The sequence below is a fragment of the Canis lupus genome, chromosome 25 (assembly GCF_003254725.2).
Source record: "Canis lupus dingo isolate Sandy chromosome 25, ASM325472v2, whole genome shotgun sequence".
In the NCBI taxonomy this organism is placed as follows: domain Eukaryota; kingdom Metazoa; phylum Chordata; class Mammalia; order Carnivora; family Canidae; genus Canis; species Canis lupus.
The window spans coordinates 11,672,003-11,691,799 of NC_064267.1; the positions used below are offsets into that span (position 1 = coordinate 11,672,003).

Here is a 19,797-nt window from a genome sequence, read left to right on the forward strand (position 1 = left end):
GGTAACTGAAGGCCCTTCCACCTCAAGAGCAAGTGATAACATTTAGCTGTTGCTGGCCTCAGAGCCCAATTCTCCTCAGCATCAAGAGTTCTCCTCCGGGGTGAGACCCCAAGGCCTTCTCTCAAGGGGCTCAGTGCTCATCCATCTCGAGGAATTAGAGTGGGTTATACAATACCTACACAGTTGACCTCAGACTAATTTCAGAAGAAAGAAAACAGGCCACTGTCACTTACTTGCGTAACATTCACCCAAGGAGTAAAACCAGATTTCTGTACCCAAATATCACCCCCTCTCTTGAGGCCCTTTCTTTTCCTAAATCTCCTGGCTTTAGGAATATATTTTGGAGGGATCCCTGGGTGGCGCAGCGGTTTGGCGCCTGCCTTTGACCCAGGGCGTGATCCTGGAGACCCGGGATCGAATCCCACATCGGGCTCCCGGTGCATGGAGCCTGCTTCTCCCTCTGCCTGTGTCTCTGCCTCTCTCTCTCTCTCTCTCTCTGTGACTATCATAAATAAATAAAAAATTAAAAAATCTTAAAAAAAAAGGAATATATTTTGGAGAGAAAAGCATAGTATAAAATGTAAATTCCTTGCCTTGGATGAGAAAGCATGGTGATGCCAACATGAGAGGAATAAAGCAATGGATTTCCCCACTCTCCTGCACCCTCTCCCCTTGAGTGCTAAAACTGTAGTCCAATAATGACTTCCCACAAATTCGGGAACTTTGCCTCAGATAGAGAAGACCAGACACTCAGTTGGCTGCCAGGGAAATATTCTTGAGTCCAATGTGGGTATGGACACATCTGCTCCCGTAAGTGAAGCCAGGGCAGCTGTGGACAGCTTCGGCCCTCTCGCTGTTCAGAATGAACATGTTGGGATCCATTGTGGCCTGATGGGGCTGAGCAGGCGATGGACTCTGGGGAGACCCCACAGAAAGGACACTGCCATCCATTTACTTCCCAGAGATGTTAGCTGAGTGGGCCGTGTGGCACGGCAGTGCAGGGGTATTGCGGTCAAACCACCCGTTATTGAACCTTTTTCTTTGTGCATGGCTGTTGCTGATTGTGTGCAATACCTGAACAATTCCCAAACACCAAATTAGGTAGAGATCGAGTCATTTCTCCACGGTGAGGTAGACTGCTAAGCTGAACAACTATCAAACTACATTCCCTTTTTTTTTCACTCTTCCTTAATTATCCCGGGAATCCAGGTCAATGCAGGGTGAGGTTTCCTGTGAACAGGAGAGGGAGAACAGAAGTGTTTCACTATTTGGATAATTTCATTGATCTGAACAGGATTCAGAAAGTAGACTTTCAAGCTAAGATGGAGAGAGATGGCCTGCCCTATCTGGGTTATAAGAGTCACAGACACCCCAGTTTTCAGGAGCCACAAATATGGGGGAAAGGAGGGTTCCCCAAGCTGGAGCAAACACTGGGGACCTTTGAGCAGGGAGAGAGCCCTGTCAATGATCTGTAGATTCAAGGAGTGTCCATCTGCCTAGAGGAGCAATCCGCCCCTTCCTGCACCTCAAGCTGCTCCCCCTGCCCTGCCCACCGCGCCCCAGCCCTAGCCACCAGCCGGAATTCTGGAAGCCCTGACCCTCTCCGAGGAATGTTGAATGGCCTTTACAATGTTAGCAACAAAGAGACGTCCCTTTGATAACTGAGTTGTGGCTGCCCTGTAGTCTTCCTGATGCTTTATTTACCTGGCTCTCTTTCTTCCCACCCTCTCCTACCCTTAAAAGCTTGCTTTAGCTCTGACTCCGCGGGGTCACATTCAGCCTCAGCTCAACCCCAGCCCCAAGCTTTCCACCACTGTGCCTCCTCCAGAGCGATTTGCTGAAGGCTTCTCTGGTGGGGCAGCTGGTTGGAGACCAGAGGTACTGGCTGGAAAGGAGCCTTGAGCAGAGAGGTTGGGGATGACCATCCCAGGTGGTTCTCAGCTCAGGCCAAAAGTTCTAAGAAAGCCACCAAGTACCTTGGGTCTGGTACTGAGAAAACTCACCCCTGAGGCTCTGATGCAGGTGGCACCTGCCTTCAACAGGCCACACATTTGCACCCAAAGGCTGATGGGGTCCCATCCAGAGCAGGCCTCCAGAGGATAGGCACCTCACAAAGACCTGCCAGAGGCTAAGCCATCATCACGATGAAAAGACACCCAAGCTTCTTTCTCATCAGCCACCTTCTACTACTCTCTGCTCCTGGCACCCTGCCCTTTGGGGACCCAGATGGGCCTCTTGGATGAAGGGCAACTGGATATGAAGGGACACTCCCAATCTGAGGAGCTTGTTCAAAGAAATCAGTATAGGCTCCCTTCCTCTCACCAAATAGCCAGACCCAGGACCTAGGAGGGGGTGGTGTGCTTGTTACTGCCATGTAGGCCATTTTCCATGAAGAAAACCAATTGTTTTTTCACCACGATTTCCTTTTTTCCAGCTCTTGCACCCCAATTGAGCCTCAGGTTTACCTGTGGTCCAGCCAGCTCTGAGGTCTGGCATGACCCCTGGGGCCAGAGCAACCCTGGTCGCTCCCAAAGCATTTGGGCGGGCAGACCAGAGCCCTTTCTCAGGGGCAGAGCACAGAGACACAGCTGGAAAACCGGGACAATTAGTCAGCGGCCCGCGGCCGAGCCATAAAAACGCAGGAAGCGGCCACTGCAGGGCGGAGGGAATGGCTGTCCCCAATAAAGTGATTGTTCCAAAGAATGCCCACATTCCGAAGACACAGGCTTGAGCCTGGGCCTCGGCTTCCAGAGCTCAAGGCTTGGGAGGGGGCTGGGAATGGGGGGACAGAAAGAGGAATTGTGTCTCCAGGAAGAGGAGGAAGATGTTTGGTAGATCAAAAGTCTGCAGTGCCCTACCACTTAACCTCCCACATTCCCACCCCATCAGGACTGCAGACTCCCACTTTCTCTCCCTCTCCCCCAACTCAGTGATTTGGGTTCTGTAATGGGGCTTGCAATTTATTTCCTATTTTATTTCCTGAGAGGTCCAATGACACTCAGCTGTCTGGGCCAGGCCAGTAGATCAATGGAGGACCTGCTCCTGTCTCCCACCTCTTGAGTGCTCAGCTCTCTGACATCCCTCCCCACCCCTGATTTTTAACCCTCTTTCTTGGGAGACCAGCAAGCAGGAGATCCCACACCCCTGGGTTAGTTCAGATCTTACTTGGGCCTGGCCTCTTTCTACTATGCAGCTTTGGTGGGTGTCATCTGTAAAACTGGAGATGACAACACCAGCTTTGTTCCCCATCTAGGGAGATGTGAGGATCAAGGCAGATAAAGGGCACTGGAAGGAGCTCTCCAGAGATGAGAAGGTGAAGTGACAAATACCAGAGAGCGCTTGACAATGAGAACCGACAAGTGCAGATCTGGAGATGAGTGGCTAGCGTCCCGCTGGTTCCAAGAGCGCCTTCAAAAACACGCAGGCATCTTGCCCAGTCCGTGGATCGGGCCGCTGTGATTCTCAAATCCTGGTCCGTCAGCACAGTCCGGGCTCGTAAGTAGAGAAGGGCTGGAAGGCTCCCGCGGGTCTGCTGCCTGCAGTGGCTAAAACAGAGGCGCGTGCCTAAGACGAAGCTCACGGCGCCTTGCGCTCCAGTTGCGGCAGTTCACAAGCCAGGCCCTGCCACACAGGTCCCAGCAGCCGCCACCAAGCCCCGTGCCCCCGACACAGTGCATCAAAACCAAGGAAGATCCTTTCCCAACTCTTCCCCATTCGGAGCTCTCAAGAAGCAATCGGTAATGGCCTAGGTTCCCTTCCCCTCTCCTGGAGATGAAAGACAATTGTCTTCGGATAAAGCTTTGCTTTGTAAAGCAGAACGTGTTTTTAAGACAAAGTTATGACATGTACCTACGTACATATTATCAGAAACTCTGGCTCTCTTTTCCTTAATTTTTAACCACTCATTTAAGTAAACCTCTACGTGTAGGCTCGCTGAATTTTTGCAGACAACATACTGTGTCACCTGCACCCTGCTCAAAAAATGAGAACTTTGCCAGCACCTTGGTTTGACCGTGCTGGCTCTTGAATGCAAATGCTCTTTAAAACATTAATTGCTTTAATTTAACTGAAACCCCAAATGTGAGATGAACTCCGAGATGCAACCTGAAGCTTGGGTCATAATTTATCTCGTGGGAGAGGCAAGAGGTTTCCTTGGGGGAAGAAAAAATCCGGTTAGCAGTGACAGTTGTTTGGGGCCCCGCAGTCACAGTCGTTCTGGCCGAGAGCTCAAACAGGGCAGGAACCGGGCCCATCTCTTAGGGTTCCGCCGGTCGTCATCTCCCCCGTTGGTCAAAACGTTGTCATCAAAGTAATGGCTTCCCTTTTCTTTTCTCTTTGGTATAGAAGGAGCTTCTTGATGCCCACCACCCGACCCCGCAAGTGCATAAACACTGTTATTTAGTCTCCAAGCCCAGGTTCCCATCAAGACAGTTCTTCCCCCCCCCACCCCCTCTTTTGCAAGTCTCTTGATTTCATTCTTTGAACCTGTGATTGGAGGTTAAAGTGCACCAGGTTGGAAGGAGGAAGCTCTTAACAATAAAGGTTTGAATATTTAGCTGTGATCGGGTCCCGCGTGCTCCCCCCTCTCCTTATCTTTTAAAATGCAAATCGTGTTTCGGGGGGTTGTGCGCAGGGTGCGCGCTGCGCCTCGACGTCTCCAGCCATTGGTGTCTGTGTCATTACTAATAGAGTCTTGTAAACACTCGTTAATCACGAAAGGCCGCCGGCCCGGGGCTCCGCACTCCAGCCTGTGGCGGGTCTTCCCCGCCTCTGCAGCCCAGTGGGAAGGAGGTGGGAGGACAGGAGGAAGAAAGGGAGGAGGGAGGAGGCCGGCCCGAGGGAGGGACCGCCTCAGAGGCAGAGGCGCCCGAGGAGCCCGCGGGACTCCGCCGGCCGGGGCGCCCGCTGCCGCCGCTCGCCGCGCCCCGTCGCCCCGTCGCCCCGTCGCCCCGTCGCCCCGTCGCCCCTTCCCCTCTGCGGCCTCCCGGCAGCCCCCAGCGTCGGCCCCCAGGCAGCATGGTGAGGTTCGCTGGGGGGCCCTCGCCACCATGTACGTGAGCTACCTCCTGGACAAGGACGTGAGCATGTACCCCAGCTCCGTGCGCCACTCCGGCGGCCTCAACCTGGCCCCGCAGAACTTCGTCAGCCCCCCGCAGTACCCGGACTACGGCGGCTACCATGTGGCGGCGGCGGCCGCGGCGGCCGCGAACCTGGACAGCGCGCAGTCCCCGGGGCCCTCCTGGCCCGCCGCCTACGGGGCCCCGCTGCGAGAGGACTGGAACGGCTACGCGCCGGGGGGCGCCGCGGCCGCAGCCAACGCCGTGGCGCACGGCCTCAACGGGGGCTCGCCGGCCTCGGCCATGGGCTACAGCAGCCCCGCCGACTACCACCCGCACCACCACCCGCACCACCACCCGCACCACCCGGCCGCCGCGCCCTCCTGCGCCACCGGCTTGCTGCAGACACTGAACCCCGGCCCTCCGGGGCCCGCAGCCACGGCCGCCGCAGAGCAGCTGTCCCCCGGCGGCCAGCGGCGGAACCTGTGCGAGTGGATGCGGAAGCCCGCGCAGCCGTCCCTCGGGAGCCAAGGTAGGCGGCGGCGGGGGCTGCGGGGCTGCGGGGCTCGGGGGCTCGGGGGCTCGGGGGATGCGGGGCCCGCCGCGCGTCGGGGCGGACGCAGGCGTCCGGAGCTGGCAGGGAGCCCCGCCGGGCGGAGACGCACTCGGCCGGCCTCGCCTGCGGAGCTTCTCTGCGGCGCCTGGGTCGGCGCCGGGCGGGAGCGAGGACTCTGGGCTCCCAACCCGTGTTCAGTGTAGGGCAGAGGGGAGCCTTCCTCTTTCCAGCGGTCCTCCGTTCGTACGGTCCCAGCACTCTCGGGACGCTCCCAGGGTCGTCGGCGAGCACCGCGGTGCAGGAGCGGGATCGCGTCCTCCGCTCTCGCTGCAGCCAGCGCTCGGTGCGTAGCTTCGAGCCCCGGGCGAAAGGGAGCCTCGCCCTGCACCGGGCCGGGCTTTAGAGCGTTTCCCTCCACGCCATCAAGGCGCTCAAGAAGAGTGGTGGCCCGGAGGACTGGGTGGCTGTGCGTGGGGCCAGGTTCGGCCATTCGGGCCAATTCAAGGGATCTCAAGAGCTCTGGCAAGCAGGGAGACCGGGCCAAGCTGCAACAGAGTTGCAAGTTGCAACAGAGGCCCCAGGAACCAAGGAGAAGGGAGCGCGCCCCGTCATTGAACCTTGGATTTGCAAAGGAGTTAGTTGAGTCAAAAGCTGGAGGGCCGCGGGCAAGAAGTCCTGAGAGTCCCCCGCGGAGGGGGAAGGGGATTCAGCTTGGGCTCCAGACAGGGATCATTTCTCCCATTCTCCCACCCCTCCTTCCCAGGTCTCAGGGGTGTGTGTGTGTGTGTGTGTGTGTGTGTACACGCGCGGCTGCGTTCAAGAAGCTTGCTCAGGAGATGTCCCTGCTGCAGACATCCTAGGTTTGCCGGATTGTGGGGGCTCCTTAGTTCCGGGTCTGCCCCTCCTGGTATGGGGTTGTGTGTGTCAAAGTGGGAAGGAAGTGCGAATGCGAATAGGTGTGGTGGGAGAGTCCTGCTGGCGTCCCTTTTGCACTCCTTGAAGTCTTCCTAGCCCTCTGCACTTCCGCTTTTTTCTCTTCCCTTCTTTCTGGCCCTGCCCGACCCGACCCGCATGCAGGTTATGGCCACTTTTCAGACTTTTATAGCCAATTACAACCATATAAATCAGAGAAGCCATTGGGGGCTGTCTCTGGGCATCGGTATTTGCGTCACTGGGCACAGGCCGGGTGGGAAATGCCGCAGCCCAGGGAGAAGGCCACGGGGCCAGCCTCGAACCTCTTCTAGGTCCCTTCCCCAAGAGGAGGCGCTCCCGTCTGAGCAGAGCGCTTTCTCAGAAAAGGCTCCCTCGTAGGGAGCCTGCCTGGGGGTACAACTGGCAGCGATCGGGGGCCCTAAGGGAGACCTTTGGTGTGTCCTGGGAGAGTGGCCCCGGGGCCGGGCCGGGCGGGGGAGAGGGGGGTAGCCACAGGAGCCCAGGCCGCGGGGTCAGCAGATGAGAGGCCGCTGTGATGTCCCGCGCGGAGGTGGCAAGGCCGCAGTCGGCGCCGGGCGCCCTTGTGATGTTAATGTCTTGAGGCCGCGGCCCGCGGGCCAGAGCCCGACTTCTCTGCGGAGCATCATCTGTCAAGGGGCTAGGGGGTTGGTCCCGGGCCCGGCCCGCTTTGATATACACCTTCCCAGCCCTGCCATTGTCTCTTTTAGGGCCCGGAAAGAGGGTGGTGACTTTCGCAGTCAATAATGAATTCTCACAAGTCCCTCTCATCTCTCCCCTCCTCCAGCCCCCTCCTCGGTTCCCAGGGGGTGCGGGGCGCCTCCAAGGCCCTTGGGGCGCAAGCCGCAGAGCGCGCAAGGGCCCGGGTCACCGCGTTCCCGGCCGGTCAGGGGTTGTGCAAGGGGAGCACTGGAGCCAGAGCCGCGCGCAGGCACCCCAAGGCGAGCGTTGCTACCGGGATGTTCAGCGCGGAGAACTTTTCGCGCCCCGGCTCCCCAACCCTTGGGGGTGTCCTTCAGGCTCCCAGCTGGCTGCGGTGTCGGCCGCGCCTGACGCTACCTGCGTGACCTGGTCTGATTCTCAGTTTCCTTATCTGTAAAACGGGGCGACTGCCGCTGGCAGCCCCGAGTGGGCTTGGGGCGGCGACGCGTGTGAACGCGCCCTCCAGCTGGAAGGCTCTCGGAACGTGTTAGTTCCCTTCAGTTTCTTACAGGCCCGGGGTCGGGGCCGCTGCGCCCATTCAAATGCGCCTGCCGGGCCGTGTTTATGTTAATGCGCCTGGCGGGGAGGGGGATGAAAGCCGGGGCCGCCATTTGCTCAGTAGTGGTAATTCAAACAGAATGCGGTTGTTATTAAGGCATTGAAAGGGCTTTTCTTTGATAAGATCGCCTTGTCCTGCATTGTTTGCGACTGTGTTCCCCTTTCAGCGGCTCGGGGGAGCTCCCTCTGATCCGGCCTGTATCTTCCCAGGGCGCTTTTGTTGTGGTTTGCAAAGGGTTTTACCTGAACAAAGTCGGCCTGCGGAGCATTAAACACCTCCAAGAGACTCCCAGACCCTTTAGATCTTCCTGTAGGACTGGGCATTGGGCGACTGAACCTGTTCGGCTGCAGGAAGACCAGGACCTGGGGCCCACGAGGAGGGAAGAGCTCCTGGCCAGGGCCCAGCCGAGGGTTGACCCAGGGCAGACCCGGTGGAGACGCCAGGCTCGGGCCTGCTCCAACCGCGCGACGGGCACTATTTGTCAAGGCCCTTCAGTAAAACAATCAACCTGAGGTTTAATATGTTGACTCAATCCAATGAGCATAGATCACTGGTCAGGATAGCTCTGGCACAGTCTGTAGCAGAAATAAATGGGGGATTAAAAAAGAAAAAGTGACAAATGCCAAACCAGGTTCCGCCAGGTAGACGGTGCTGCCAGCGGGAGGGGCTCTCTGCCTGCCAGATCCCGGCTCAGAATTCCATCAGTTGGGCCTCGTGGGCCTGGGAGAAGATTCTGGTGACCCCAGAGAATCTATCAGCTCCTGCACCTGCCTTTCCACTTGTAATAAAGCAAACAGAAAGTAGCGCCGCCACCCCACACATTGTGCTGACGGGTGCCCAAGACCTGAGCTGTTCTTGGGGAGGGCTTCCATCTCTGGTGGGCCTGAAAACCCGAATATTCCCAGGACGCCGGAGATTGTGTCCTGCCCCGCTTCCCTTTGGAAGTTGCCTTCTCTAGGACAATATTTGGTTTACCAAAAGGGTGGCTGGGTTCAGCTATCGTAGGCGTCTGAGATTTTAGTTTTTCTTCACTTTTAAAAACCACTTAACCCTGAGGTTAGTTTAGTTGTCTTGGATAGCCTTGCACCCTGCCATCAGGACCCCCTGGGGGGTCTTGTCAGACTCGGCAGGAACCAGCCAAACCCTGGCCCCCTGGGGCGGCGGAGGAAGAGAAATGGCCCTGGGGTTAGGTAGGTTTGTCATTACCCATGACTGATGGGCCGCCTTGCAGTTCTCAGCCCTAACTTCTCCTTCCTCCGCAGTGAAAACCAGGACGAAAGACAAATACCGAGTGGTGTACACGGATCACCAGCGGCTGGAGCTAGAGAAGGAGTTTCACTACAGTCGTTACATCACCATCCGGAGGAAAGCTGAGCTGGCCGCCACGTTGGGGCTCTCCGAGAGGCAGGTGGGAACCGCCTTGCTCCCTCCGGGGGATCACTGGCTGCGGGCGGGTGGGGGTGTTCCTCGTGCGGAGTTAGAAGCCAGACCCCAGAATCCACCTAGTTCTGTGAGCAGATTAAAGGAGGCTAGAGGGGCGCCCGGCTCGCTCAGTAGATAGAGCATGTGACTTTTGATCTCACAGTTGTTGAGTTCAAGCCCTACTTAGGTGTAGGGCTTGCTTAAAATAAGTAAATAAATAAAGTAGGAGGATGGAGAACATTTCCTTCTGAATGCTTTTAGAAAAGGCTCCTTCTGCCTCTAGTTGTCTTTTTTGGATTTTTTTTCTCTCCTATTTTCCAGGGGGAAATGCAAGAAAATAAAAAAAAAAACTGAGTAGTAGTCTAATCAGTCTAATCTGGAATTCTATTTGGGTGATAGAAGACTTAAAAGACCTATTTTCGGGATCCCTGGGTGGCGCAGCGGTTTGGCGCCTGCCTTTGGCCCAGGGCGTGATCCTGGAGACCCGGGATCAAATCCCACATCGGGCTCCCGGTGCATGGAGCCTGCTTCTCCCTCTGCCTGTGTCTCTGCCTCTCTCTCTCTCTCTCTGTGACTATCATAAAAAAAATTTAAAAAAAAGACCTATTTTCTTTGTGCCCAGCACAATACCTGGGGGGGAAAATTAATATAAGAGTCCAATCCCTGCCCATAAATACTAGAGGGAGGCTTGACTCAGGAACACTGTATATGGTTTAGAAAAAAAGGAAAACAGGCCAAATCCACCGCTGGGAAGCCCCATGTTAAATCTCATTCTCATGGGGTGCCTGGGTGGCACAGTCGGTTAAGCATCTGGCTCTTAGTTTCAGCTCAGGTTGTGAGATCAGGGTTGTGGGAATGAACCCTGTGCGGGGCTCCACGCTCTGTGCAGAATCTGCTTGAGCTCCTCTCTCCTTCTCCCTCTCCCTCTGCTCCTCCCCTCCCTCCTTGTGTTCTCTCTCTCTCTCTCTCTCTCAAATAAATTGTTATATCTTTTTAAAAGATCTCATTCTCAGCTTTAAAGTGAGGAATATTACATTTCAGTTAAGTTTTGAGAGGTCAAAGGTTGTCATTTTGAAGTACATCCATGCTGGCCTTCTCTCGCTTGTTGTAGAAAGGGCTTTGCAGTTTGTTTTCCTTAGTTCTGAGACGCTGAACTCTCCCAGTAAAGTTATAGATAAAGGTTGCTTTGTAACGAAACCTGGTGAGAACAAGGAGGGAGGAAGGCTTTTCTCTCCTGAGGCTGTGCTGGGCTCCGGAAGGGCTCTGGCACTGAGCTGTCATGGGGCTCTCGGTTGAAAGGCTGGGAGAAGGTGTGGGGGGCCCTGAGATAGAGAAGGCACTTCTATAGTTGGAGAGGAAAGAACTGCTGCTAGTGCAGAAGGCATCCTCCCTACACCAGCTTCTTCATCACCCTCTCTTCCTCCCCCCCCTTTCCATTTCTAGGTTAAAATTTGGTTTCAGAACCGCAGAGCCAAGGAAAGGAAAATCAACAAGAAGAAGTTGCAGCAGCAGCAGCAACAGCAGCCGCCCCCGCAAGCCCCACCACCTGCACCGCAGCCTCCCCAGCCCCAGCCAGGTCCTCTGAGAAGTGTCCCGGAGTCCCTGAGTCCCGTGTCTGCCCTGCAGGGCTCGGTGCCTGGCTCTGTCCCCGGGGTTCTGGGGCCAGCGGCGGGGGTGTTAAACCCTACTGTCACCCAATGACCTACAGTGGCCTGCAGCAGCAGAGCGATTCTGGGCTGAGCCATGAGGAGCACAGACTCTGCTAGAATCCTCAGGAGAGACCCCCCTTCCCTCCCCTCCACAAATGTACACCAACTTACCTAGCTCTCAGAGAAAAACATGGGGGCCAGGAGCAAGGACAAGTGGGGTTGGAGGCCTCAAGGAAGACATTTTCCCAGATTTTTACTTCTTCTGGCCGGACTTTCTGCCAGCGAGGAGATGGGATCTGACAACTGGGGCTTCATTTAGTACTGGCAAAAGCATCGCCTGGACTGGCTGAACAGACCAAGCCTTCGTACCCCTCCTCCCCAGCTCTTGGCCTTCCAAATCTGCAGGATGCATCTCTGGTTGAAGCTAAGGGGAGAGAGGGACTCAGGGGGAACCCAGTGTTTGAAGCCAAGGTGGCTACTTGCCTACCGCCTGCCATTCAAGGGTCAGCTGGTTCCTCCTGCCGCAAGGGCAGGCAAGATTTAACTACAAAAGTCAGAGGCAGCTAAGATAGATACCTGGACCCACCAAAGACTGAAGAACCCCCAGGTCTTTGTCTTTCTTCTCTTCCTTTCCCAGACCAGGAAAGGCTTGGCTGGTGTATGTGCGGTGTATGGTGTGAGGGGCGTGGTTACTGGACTCCAGGCCTGACCAGAGGGCCCAGGACAGGGCCTTGTTTAGAAAGCCTGTCACCAGAGCTTCTCTGGGTTGAATGTATGTCAGTGCTATAAATGCCAGAGCCAACCTGGACTTCCTGTCATTTTCACAATCTTGGGGCTGATGAAGAAGGGGAGTTTTTGTTGTTGTTGCTGCTGTTTGGGTTGTGTAACATCCAGCCCAGCCTTTAAAAAGCCTTCTGGATCCATGGGGAGAGAAGTGATATGGTGAAGGGAAGTGGGGGTTATTTGAGCACGGTTGAATTTTTTTCTAAAAAGAAAAAAGGGGATAAATGAGCTTTCCAGATTTCAGATATTTATCCGAAATTATTATTTTTTTTTTTAAGAAATGAAGTATCTTGTCTACTTGCAAGCTAGTATTAGAAAAATCAGGGAGGGCATGGAGAAGGTTATCTGGACAACCTCATTTTACCCCAGAGCGTCAGAGGCCTGAGGGAGCAGGTTCTGAGACCTTCCCTGCCCCCAAGCCTGAGCCCAACCTTGGATTGTGGAATGTGTGGTTCTCCTGGGGGTGCCTTTGGGCAAAATGCACATCTGCAGGGTCAGCTGCTTTACAGCTGCCCGGGGAAATTATGGGGGGTTGGGGTGAGAGTCCCCTCATAGCATCTCATCCAATCCACGCTGAGGCTGATGCAGGCATCCCCTTCCTCAACGATTTCCTTCACCCTAGGGATGCCCCACAATCCAGCTAGTTAAACATGAGCATTAAGGAAAAATGTTTTATTTTCTGTTCTCCCAAGGCAACATTTCCATGAATATAGTCTTCAGTGAATCACTGGGCATTTCCGTGAGCCCTTCTCTGTCTCCACTCCTTGCTCTGTGTCGGAAAACTCTCTCCCTTGCTCACCACTGCCTCCCCCTCCCCCGCCCAAAGAATTCAAGAGCCGGTACAAGGAGACCCTCTCAGTAGCGGTAGCTTGTTGTCTGGCCGATCCGCTGGGCACCGGGCCGCTGCCCTGGAGGTTTTGGGACCTGGAAGCCGCCCTGCTGGGCGCTCTGGGCCGGCGGGGCCTGGGGAGAAGGGCTTTGCGCGCCGTCTCGGTGTTCCCACGAGGATCTTCGAGCTCTAATCACGGCCCCAGCAGAGGGAGGAGGTGGCCCGAGGGTTGGGGAGGCAGGGCAGGGCAGCGAGACCCGAACCCCGCCTGCAGCGGCCCCCGGTTCCGCGGCCCCTCCTGGTGGCAGGCCGCGCCGGACCGAGAAGGGGGCTCTGGTGGCCCGGCCCGCGGGCGCCCGGCTGCGAGGCGGACTCGCGGACGGACGGAGAGCGCCTGCCTGGGCCGCCTCCGGGGTTGGGGGTCCGCCGAGCCGGGGGCGGCGTTCCGGGCCCGCCTGCCAGCCCCCCACCCGCCGGGCTCCGTGCCCCCCGGCGCGTCCGGCCGCGGGGAGGGAGGGGAGTGCGGACCCGCACCCGGCCGCGCCCACACGCCCGCCCGGGCCGCCGCCGCCGTTGCTATGCGTTGCTGTGAAACGCCTGTCAATAAACCCTGTTTGGACAGTGGAGCAAGAGCACAAGGGTTGTTTGCTTAGTGGTTAGAGGTTCAAAAGTCAGCATTGTCCCGCTGCAAGCGATTACAAGTCCAGCCCCCTTGCACTGACGCCCGCCGCTGGCCCGCGCCGGGCACCTCCAGGGCGAGCAGGGGCGCTCGGCTGCTCGCCAGTCCCCCGGCTCGGGGAGGGGGCGGGCGAGGGGGGCCCCGCTGGCAAGCGAGGCCACCGCGCTGGCGACGCCGAGACTCGCCGCCGGAGCAAACCCGAGGCGAAGGTGGGCCGTGCCGCCCGAGGAGGCGTCGGGAGGTCGGCGCTGGGACGCCCTGCTGTATCCTTGGTGGGATGACCTCGCGGCTCCCGGGGCCTCCGGCTCTGCAGCCCGGACGACTCCCGCCCCGCTCCCGGCTCCTCCCGGGCCCTCCGGGGCCCTCCCCGCGCTCCGACGCCAGGGGGCGCGCGCGCTCCGGGAAGAAGGCGTCGCAGCCGGTCGCAGCCCGTCGCAGCCCCGCGCCTCCGCCCCGGGAGCCGACCGGAAAAGCACGAGTCCCGGCCCAGCTGCCGGCTTGCTGGGGCCCCGCGGGGAAAGCTCGCGGGGGTCGTGGGCCTCTTGAAATCAAGTTCAGACCAAGGCTCAAGAGGTTCTTGGGTCTGTTGAGTGTTTTTGTTTATTTATTCATGAGAGGCAGAGACACAGGCAGAGGGAGAAGCAGGCTCCATGCCGGGAGCCCGACGTGGGACTCGATCCGGGGACCCCGGGACCACGCCCTGGGCTGAAGGCGGCGCTAAACCGCTGAGCCACCCAGGGATCCCCTCTGTTGAGTGTTTTAAGAAAAACAAATGGGTCAGGGGAGCTATTCACCATCTTAAAAGGGTCTTCTTGCACGAGCTGTTTTTAAAAAAAATATTACAGTAAAATGGGTACAATATTAATATAGAGAAAGACCGAGAACTTAGGATAAATAAGGGGAAGAATGTAGCCAGATTGTGGAACTTATGTGAAAAAAGGCATATATGGGGACGGCCGACTGGCTAAGTCGGCATAGCGTTCTACTCTTGATTTCAAGGTCATGAGTTCAAGCCCTGTGTTGGGCATGGAGCCTACTTAAAATAAGAAAAAAAAATACAAGAAAAGATTTTTTTAAAAGGCATATATGGAGAGAAGACCGCCCGAGTCTTTTTTTTTTTTGTCTTCTGTGAACAATTCATGTCTTTATCATATTCATCCAATAAAATTAGCAAGATGGGCTGCTGATGAGAGCAATGAAAGTTTCTTTTTTTTTTTTAAGATTTTTATTTATTCATTCATGAGAGACACAGAGAAAGAGAGAGAGAGAGGCAGAAACACAGACAGAGGGAGAAGCAGGCTCCATGCAGGGAGCCCGACGCGGGACTCGATCCTGGATCTCCAGGATCACGCCCTGGGCCGAAGGCAGGCGCCAAACTGCTGAGCCACCCAGGGATCCCGAGCAATGAAAGTTTCAATGAGCTTCACTTCTTTCCCATAATATCTTAAGAGGCCCACATTAGTCAAGAAAACGAATCTTAAATAGAAGTCATAACACATAAACTGCAGTATTCTTGCTGTTGCTATTCACAGCCACTCAGGAAAAATAAGGGAAGGCAACCAGCAGAAATAAAGAAACTTCAGTTACATGGGGTGCCTGGCTAGTTGGATCTGTAGAGCATGCAACTCTTGGTCTCAAGGTGGTTAGTTCAAGCCCCACATTGGGCTTAGGTAAAAAACAAAACAAAACAAAAACCTTAGAAGATTCAAGGGGCATTGTTTGCATTTTGTTTTAGAGACAGGCTGCTATTTAATACTTTAATGACTTTAGGGAGATCCCTACCACTAAAAGGGGAATCAAATATGTTGAAGTAAAGGAATGCAATTTACAACATACACTTAAGATTAATCCCCAATAATGACCGAGAACTGCTGCTTTTGATCATGAACATCTTTGGCAAAGTGTACAAGAATCCTTAAAAGAACCGTTGAACAAGGATAGTTTCTCAAATCACATCTGAGGTTTTTCTAATTCATTCAGTTTTCCTTACTTTGTCAAGTAGCCCCCAGTCTGTTGTCTCTTGATTTCCACTGCTTTGCATCTGCATAGAATCTCAAGTGGCCATGCACTAACATTCCAAACATGAAGATGAGTCACTGATGTGCATAGTTGACTTGCCAAAGATATCCCCAAACACTTCAGTAGCATTTAGGAGACTTAGATTAGTTGAGAATGTGCTTAGGAACTTCCTTATAATGATCAAGACACTTTCAACCCAAAAGGGGCAGAGAGGCAGGTACTCTAACTAGATGGCATTAAAATTTTTCTCCTTTCTTTCTTTCTTTTCTTTCTTTCTTTCTTTCTTTCTTTCTTTCTTTCTTTCTTTCTTTCTTTCTTTAAGATTCTTATTTATTTATTTGACACAGAGAGAGTGCACACACGCAGGGGGAGGAGTAGAGGGAGAAGCAGGCTCCCTGCTGAGCAGAGAGCCCTGCGTGGGCCTCAATCCCAGGACTCTGGGATCATGACCTGAGCGAAGGGAGACACTTAACCGACTGAGTCACCCATGTGCCCCTGAAAGTTTATTTTGAAGCAATTTCCAGTCTAAAATCTGTACTCTCAGTGTCAAATCTGTACTCTTCTGGGAGCTAACCCAAAAAGCTGCTGTAGATTTAATTAAGGTAAATTCATCCCTTGAAGTCATTTCAAGCATTTTACTCTAATCCCCATGATTTTCTCTGACATTGAAAGTGCAGCAACAGATCTTGTGTTTAACTAAGTTTTGTGCTTTGGAGGATAAGAAACACACTCTAAATAATGTACATTAACTTGTAAATATTTAAAACTAACATTTATTTTATTAAATTACTTTGAGACCATACAAACTTCTAATCTCTAGAATTATTTTTTAAGTTTTATTAACCTCCATACATCTAGTCGTATTTTCCTTTGCCTTTTTCCTTTCATCTCCTCCTCTTTTTCTACAAGAGAATGACTGTAATTTTAGGAAACCAAGCAGGTTTTATTATTGATAACCATGGGATTGGCTTAGTGATACTGGGCCAAAACAATCAAGGAATGTCTTATTCACTGCAAACCAGAGGGAATATATACTTCTTATATCATCACTTTCTTGAAGATTATAAAATAAGATGTAAAACAAAACAAAACTCTCTTATGCCAAATAAAGTAGAATCTTCCAGTTCCAGAGATTATACCAACATTTACCTTGACATTCTTCTTGGAAGAGTCAGTTTGGAAGAATCAATTTAGAGAGGGTGAGGGCAAGCACATAGATGACCTTTTGCCTCCTACATCTCTAGTACTCAAACATTACATTTGTTTCAACAACAGTTTTTCCATATTGGAATTTGTCATTAACCTCGGTGGATAGTGATAATACAATGATAAAATTACTAGTTGGTTCTCTTTTTTTTCCTGCAGGATCCTGGTGATTCTGTGCTAGGTCTAATCTGTAAACCAGAACACAACCAGTTTTGATCCATGAAGAATTCCCTGAGATTTAGTAATAACCAAATAGTCTCTTCACACATACACATTTATGTAAAAAATAATATTCAGATTGCGTTGGCTTTTTATGCCCAAAATTATATTGGTGAATAGGAGCTCAGGCATTTTCTGCATTTTAATATTTGTGTCTTGATTTCTAGGAAAGGAATTCTTTTCTAATTGTTTATGTGTTATCAGAACTTTCAAGATTGATAGTTCACTATCATAATGCTTTGTATCCTTAGTATGACAATAATAGGTTTCATATAAGTGGCAGTTGATAAATTCCTCTCCAACCTCAGGAAAGCAAACAATGCAGGAGCTAGTCATTGTAGTACAAATATACAATGGCTTGTTAGGTGGCACTTAAAAATAATTTTAATTTATTGGCCATTAGTAGAATAAGTGACAAAGACAAAGTACCTAAACCACACATTGGGAGTTGTTAAAAATGTCCTGGGCAGCCTCTGTCTTTTACTCCTGAAAGACAATGCATTGTTCTTTCACTCTGTGCATCTAATGTATTAAAAACAAAAATCACAACAAAATTGGGCAGAACTAGATTCTATTTTCAGTCCCCACTCCTGTTTTCTAGGCAGAATTATGTGAGTTGCTAAAAACAAATAGGAAGAATGACATAATTAAGCAAGACTCAGAGACTATTGCCCAATAAATAGTAATATAGAAACATGTAGGAGGAATAAAAAGAAAGACTGTGCCTCTCTGGAATCCATGTATGTAAAATAAAAACATCCCCCCTCCCCTCAAACCACTATAATGAAAAGAATGCAAATTTCGGGATCCAGATTCCTCTGATTCTTTTGTTTCTGTTATAATTTTAATCTCATCTACGAATTTGACAGAACCACCTTTATACTTCTGAACTAGTGATATATTGTTAAACACATTAGACACTGATTCAGAATGACTTTCTTTTTTTAAAATTTTTATTTATTTATGATAGTCACACAGAGAGAGAGAGAGAGAGGCAGAGACATAGGCAGAGGGAGAAGCAGGCTCCATGCACCGGGAGCCCGACGTGGGATTCGATCCCGGGTCTCGTGTCTCCAGGATCGCACCCTGGGCCAAAGGCAGGTGCCAAACCACTGTGCCACCCAGGGATCCCCAGAATGACTTTCTTGATCATGATCTTAAGTCCACAGAAAGTCAACAATCAACATTTATTTCTCATTTCTAGGGTTAGAGTCTCGAAATGTACATCCAGTGTTCTGATCACTACTCTTGGGTGGACCCTTGGCCAGAACTGAGAACTAAAAGGTCAAATGACCAAATGAATTAAATGACCAAATGACCGTGCCAACTGAAGCAATTCCGTGAGTAAAGTCATTGATGGACTTGGTATTACTGAATAAAGCTGAGCGCTGCTTTCACAAAACTAAAGTCAGAAGCAACCAGTAAGAAGCAAGCTGTTTCCTTAGCGGAGGACTTTAGTTCATTCCTAGCTCCCACCTCTACCTCAGAGAAACCGTCTGGATTTGAGTCTTTGAATGTATTATTTCATTTTTAAAAAAATATTTTTATTTATTTATTTGACAGAAAGAGAGCACAAGCGGGGGGAGCAAAAGAGGGAGAAGCAGGCTGCCCGCTGAGCAGGGAGCCCGATGCAGGGCTGGATCCCAGATCCCTGGAGTCACGAGCTGAGCCGAAGGCAGATGCTCAACCAACTGAGCCCGCCAGGTGCCGGCCGTTTGAATGCTGGGGAGAGGAAAATGGAAGAAACCTTTGCTGCAGCCCAAACAGAACGGTGGTCCACGACCGACTAGGGGAGGCACCAGCCTGGGGTCGAGGCCTCCGTGCGCGGCCGCGGGGCGCTCGGCACGCACAGCTCTGGCGCCAGCGGCGTCGGCTCCGGCCGCCCCAGGTTCAGGCCCCGCGCCCCCGCCCCCCGCCCCCGTCCCCAGGGCCCGCCCGAGCGCCACGTGCCTCCGCGAGCTCTCAGCGCGCGTCCCGGCGCGGGGGCGGCTCCCGGGTGGGCCGGGGCCAGACCGCCGGCTCGCCCTCGCTGGGTCCCCGCCGCTGCCAGGGGCCCCCACCCCCGGCGTGGAGCGCGGCGTGGACGCCGGCCAGGTGACAGCCTGGCGGGAAGCCGGGACGCCCCCGCCGCGGCCTCGCGCGCCCCCTGCGCCTGCGGAAGCCGCGCTTCAAGGCTGCGGCCGCGTAGCCGGCCTTGGGACCGCTTGGGCTCAGCAGTTGCTTTGCGCTTGGGGCTCCCCGCGGGGCGATTCCCCAAAGGCGCGCGGCGCGCGGGCGGGGGCGGGGCGGGAGCCGGGGCCGCGGGTCGGCGTGGGAGCGGGCGGCCGGGGCGGCGGCCAGGCCAGGCCGGAGGGACGGGATTTTGAAAGGGAGGGCGGGCGTGTTGGTGTCTCAGCCCCGCTGCGAGCGTGCCCGCCGCGTCGCGGCCGAGCTGGCGCCAGGTCCCCGGCAGGCGGCGCTGCTGCCCCGGCTGAGCGGGCGCCGGGGCCCGAGACCCGGCCGAGCGGGCGGGGACTGGAGGCCGGCGCGGGAGCGCCCTCCCGCCGCCCCGGGTTCGTGGTCTGGCCTCCCGGCAGGGGGCGCGGGCCCGGGGTCGGCCGCCGCGGTGCGGCCCCGAGCAGCGGGCGCAAACGCACCTTCGCCTTTCCGCCTTTCCCGGCCGCGCTCTGGCACTTTCGCCCCCGGTTTCTTGCCTTCAGCAGCCACCAAAGGTGCGGCCCGCGACCCGGGGAGCGCCCCCCCCCCCCCATCTCCGCAGGGAGAAGGCTCCCTGGTTCGCTCCCCACCAGACTCCAGAGCTTTGCCAGCTTCAAGGATTAGTGGCGGTTTGGGGGCTGTCCCCAGCCCGGGCCCACTTTGGGAAGTGTGGGGGAGGGTGGGGGCGGAATGTCTCTTAATCTCGTCTCACGGCTAAATAATTTACTCGAGGTTTTCTCTCCCTGCCAATTCCTTTCCCTGCACCGCTGCCCTTGACTTCCTGCTTTGTGAAGCCCCGGGGAGAGAAAGGCCGAGTCTTAATGAAAGTTAATATTAATGGTGCTGGAGGCGCCTTTCCTATGCTTCTCCAACACCGCGACTTCCCCCTCCGCGGCCAAGCTCAGCCCCCTCCCTCCCGTGTGGGTTTTACAATTGGAGGTGGGACTGGCCCTTTGGGGGGTATACGCTT

At 54.3% G+C, this 19,797-nt stretch overlaps 1 protein-coding gene across 2 annotated transcripts; it reads left to right on the forward strand.

The window, feature by feature from the left end:
• The first annotated feature begins 4,679 nt into the window (after positions 1–4,679).
• CDX2 (caudal type homeobox 2) lies at positions 4,680–12,422 on the forward strand. 2 transcript variants are annotated; one of them, XM_025463819.3, is made up of 3 exons: positions 4,680–5,589; positions 9,088–9,229; positions 10,691–12,422. In XM_025463819.3, exons 1-3 carry the CDS (start codon positions 5,049–5,051, stop codon positions 10,830–10,832), a joined length of 825 nt encoding a protein of 274 aa, XP_025319604.1. In that variant the 5' UTR covers positions 4,680–5,048; the 3' UTR covers positions 10,833–12,422. The 2 variants fall into 2 exon arrangements, with proteins under 2 accessions (XP_025319604.1, XP_025319603.1); XM_025463818.3 differs by having other exon boundaries at positions 4,722–5,589; positions 9,088–9,233.
• Positions 12,423–19,797: the final 7,375 nt, after the last annotated feature.

Excerpts from the sequence above, each read along its gene's own strand:
- CDX2 (XM_025463818.3), top strand. The coding sequence starts at position 5,049 with ATGTACGTGAGCTACCTCCTGGACAAGGACGTGAGCATGTACCCCAGC. Across the intron at positions 5,590-9,087 it reads GCCGTCCCTCGGGAGCCAAG|TGAAAACCAGGACGAAAGAC; the intron begins GTAGGCGGCGGC and ends CTTCCTCCGCAG. Across the intron at positions 9,234-10,690 it reads TGGGGCTCTCCGAGAGGCAG|GTTAAAATTTGGTTTCAGAA; the intron begins GTGGGAACCGCC and ends TTCCATTTCTAG.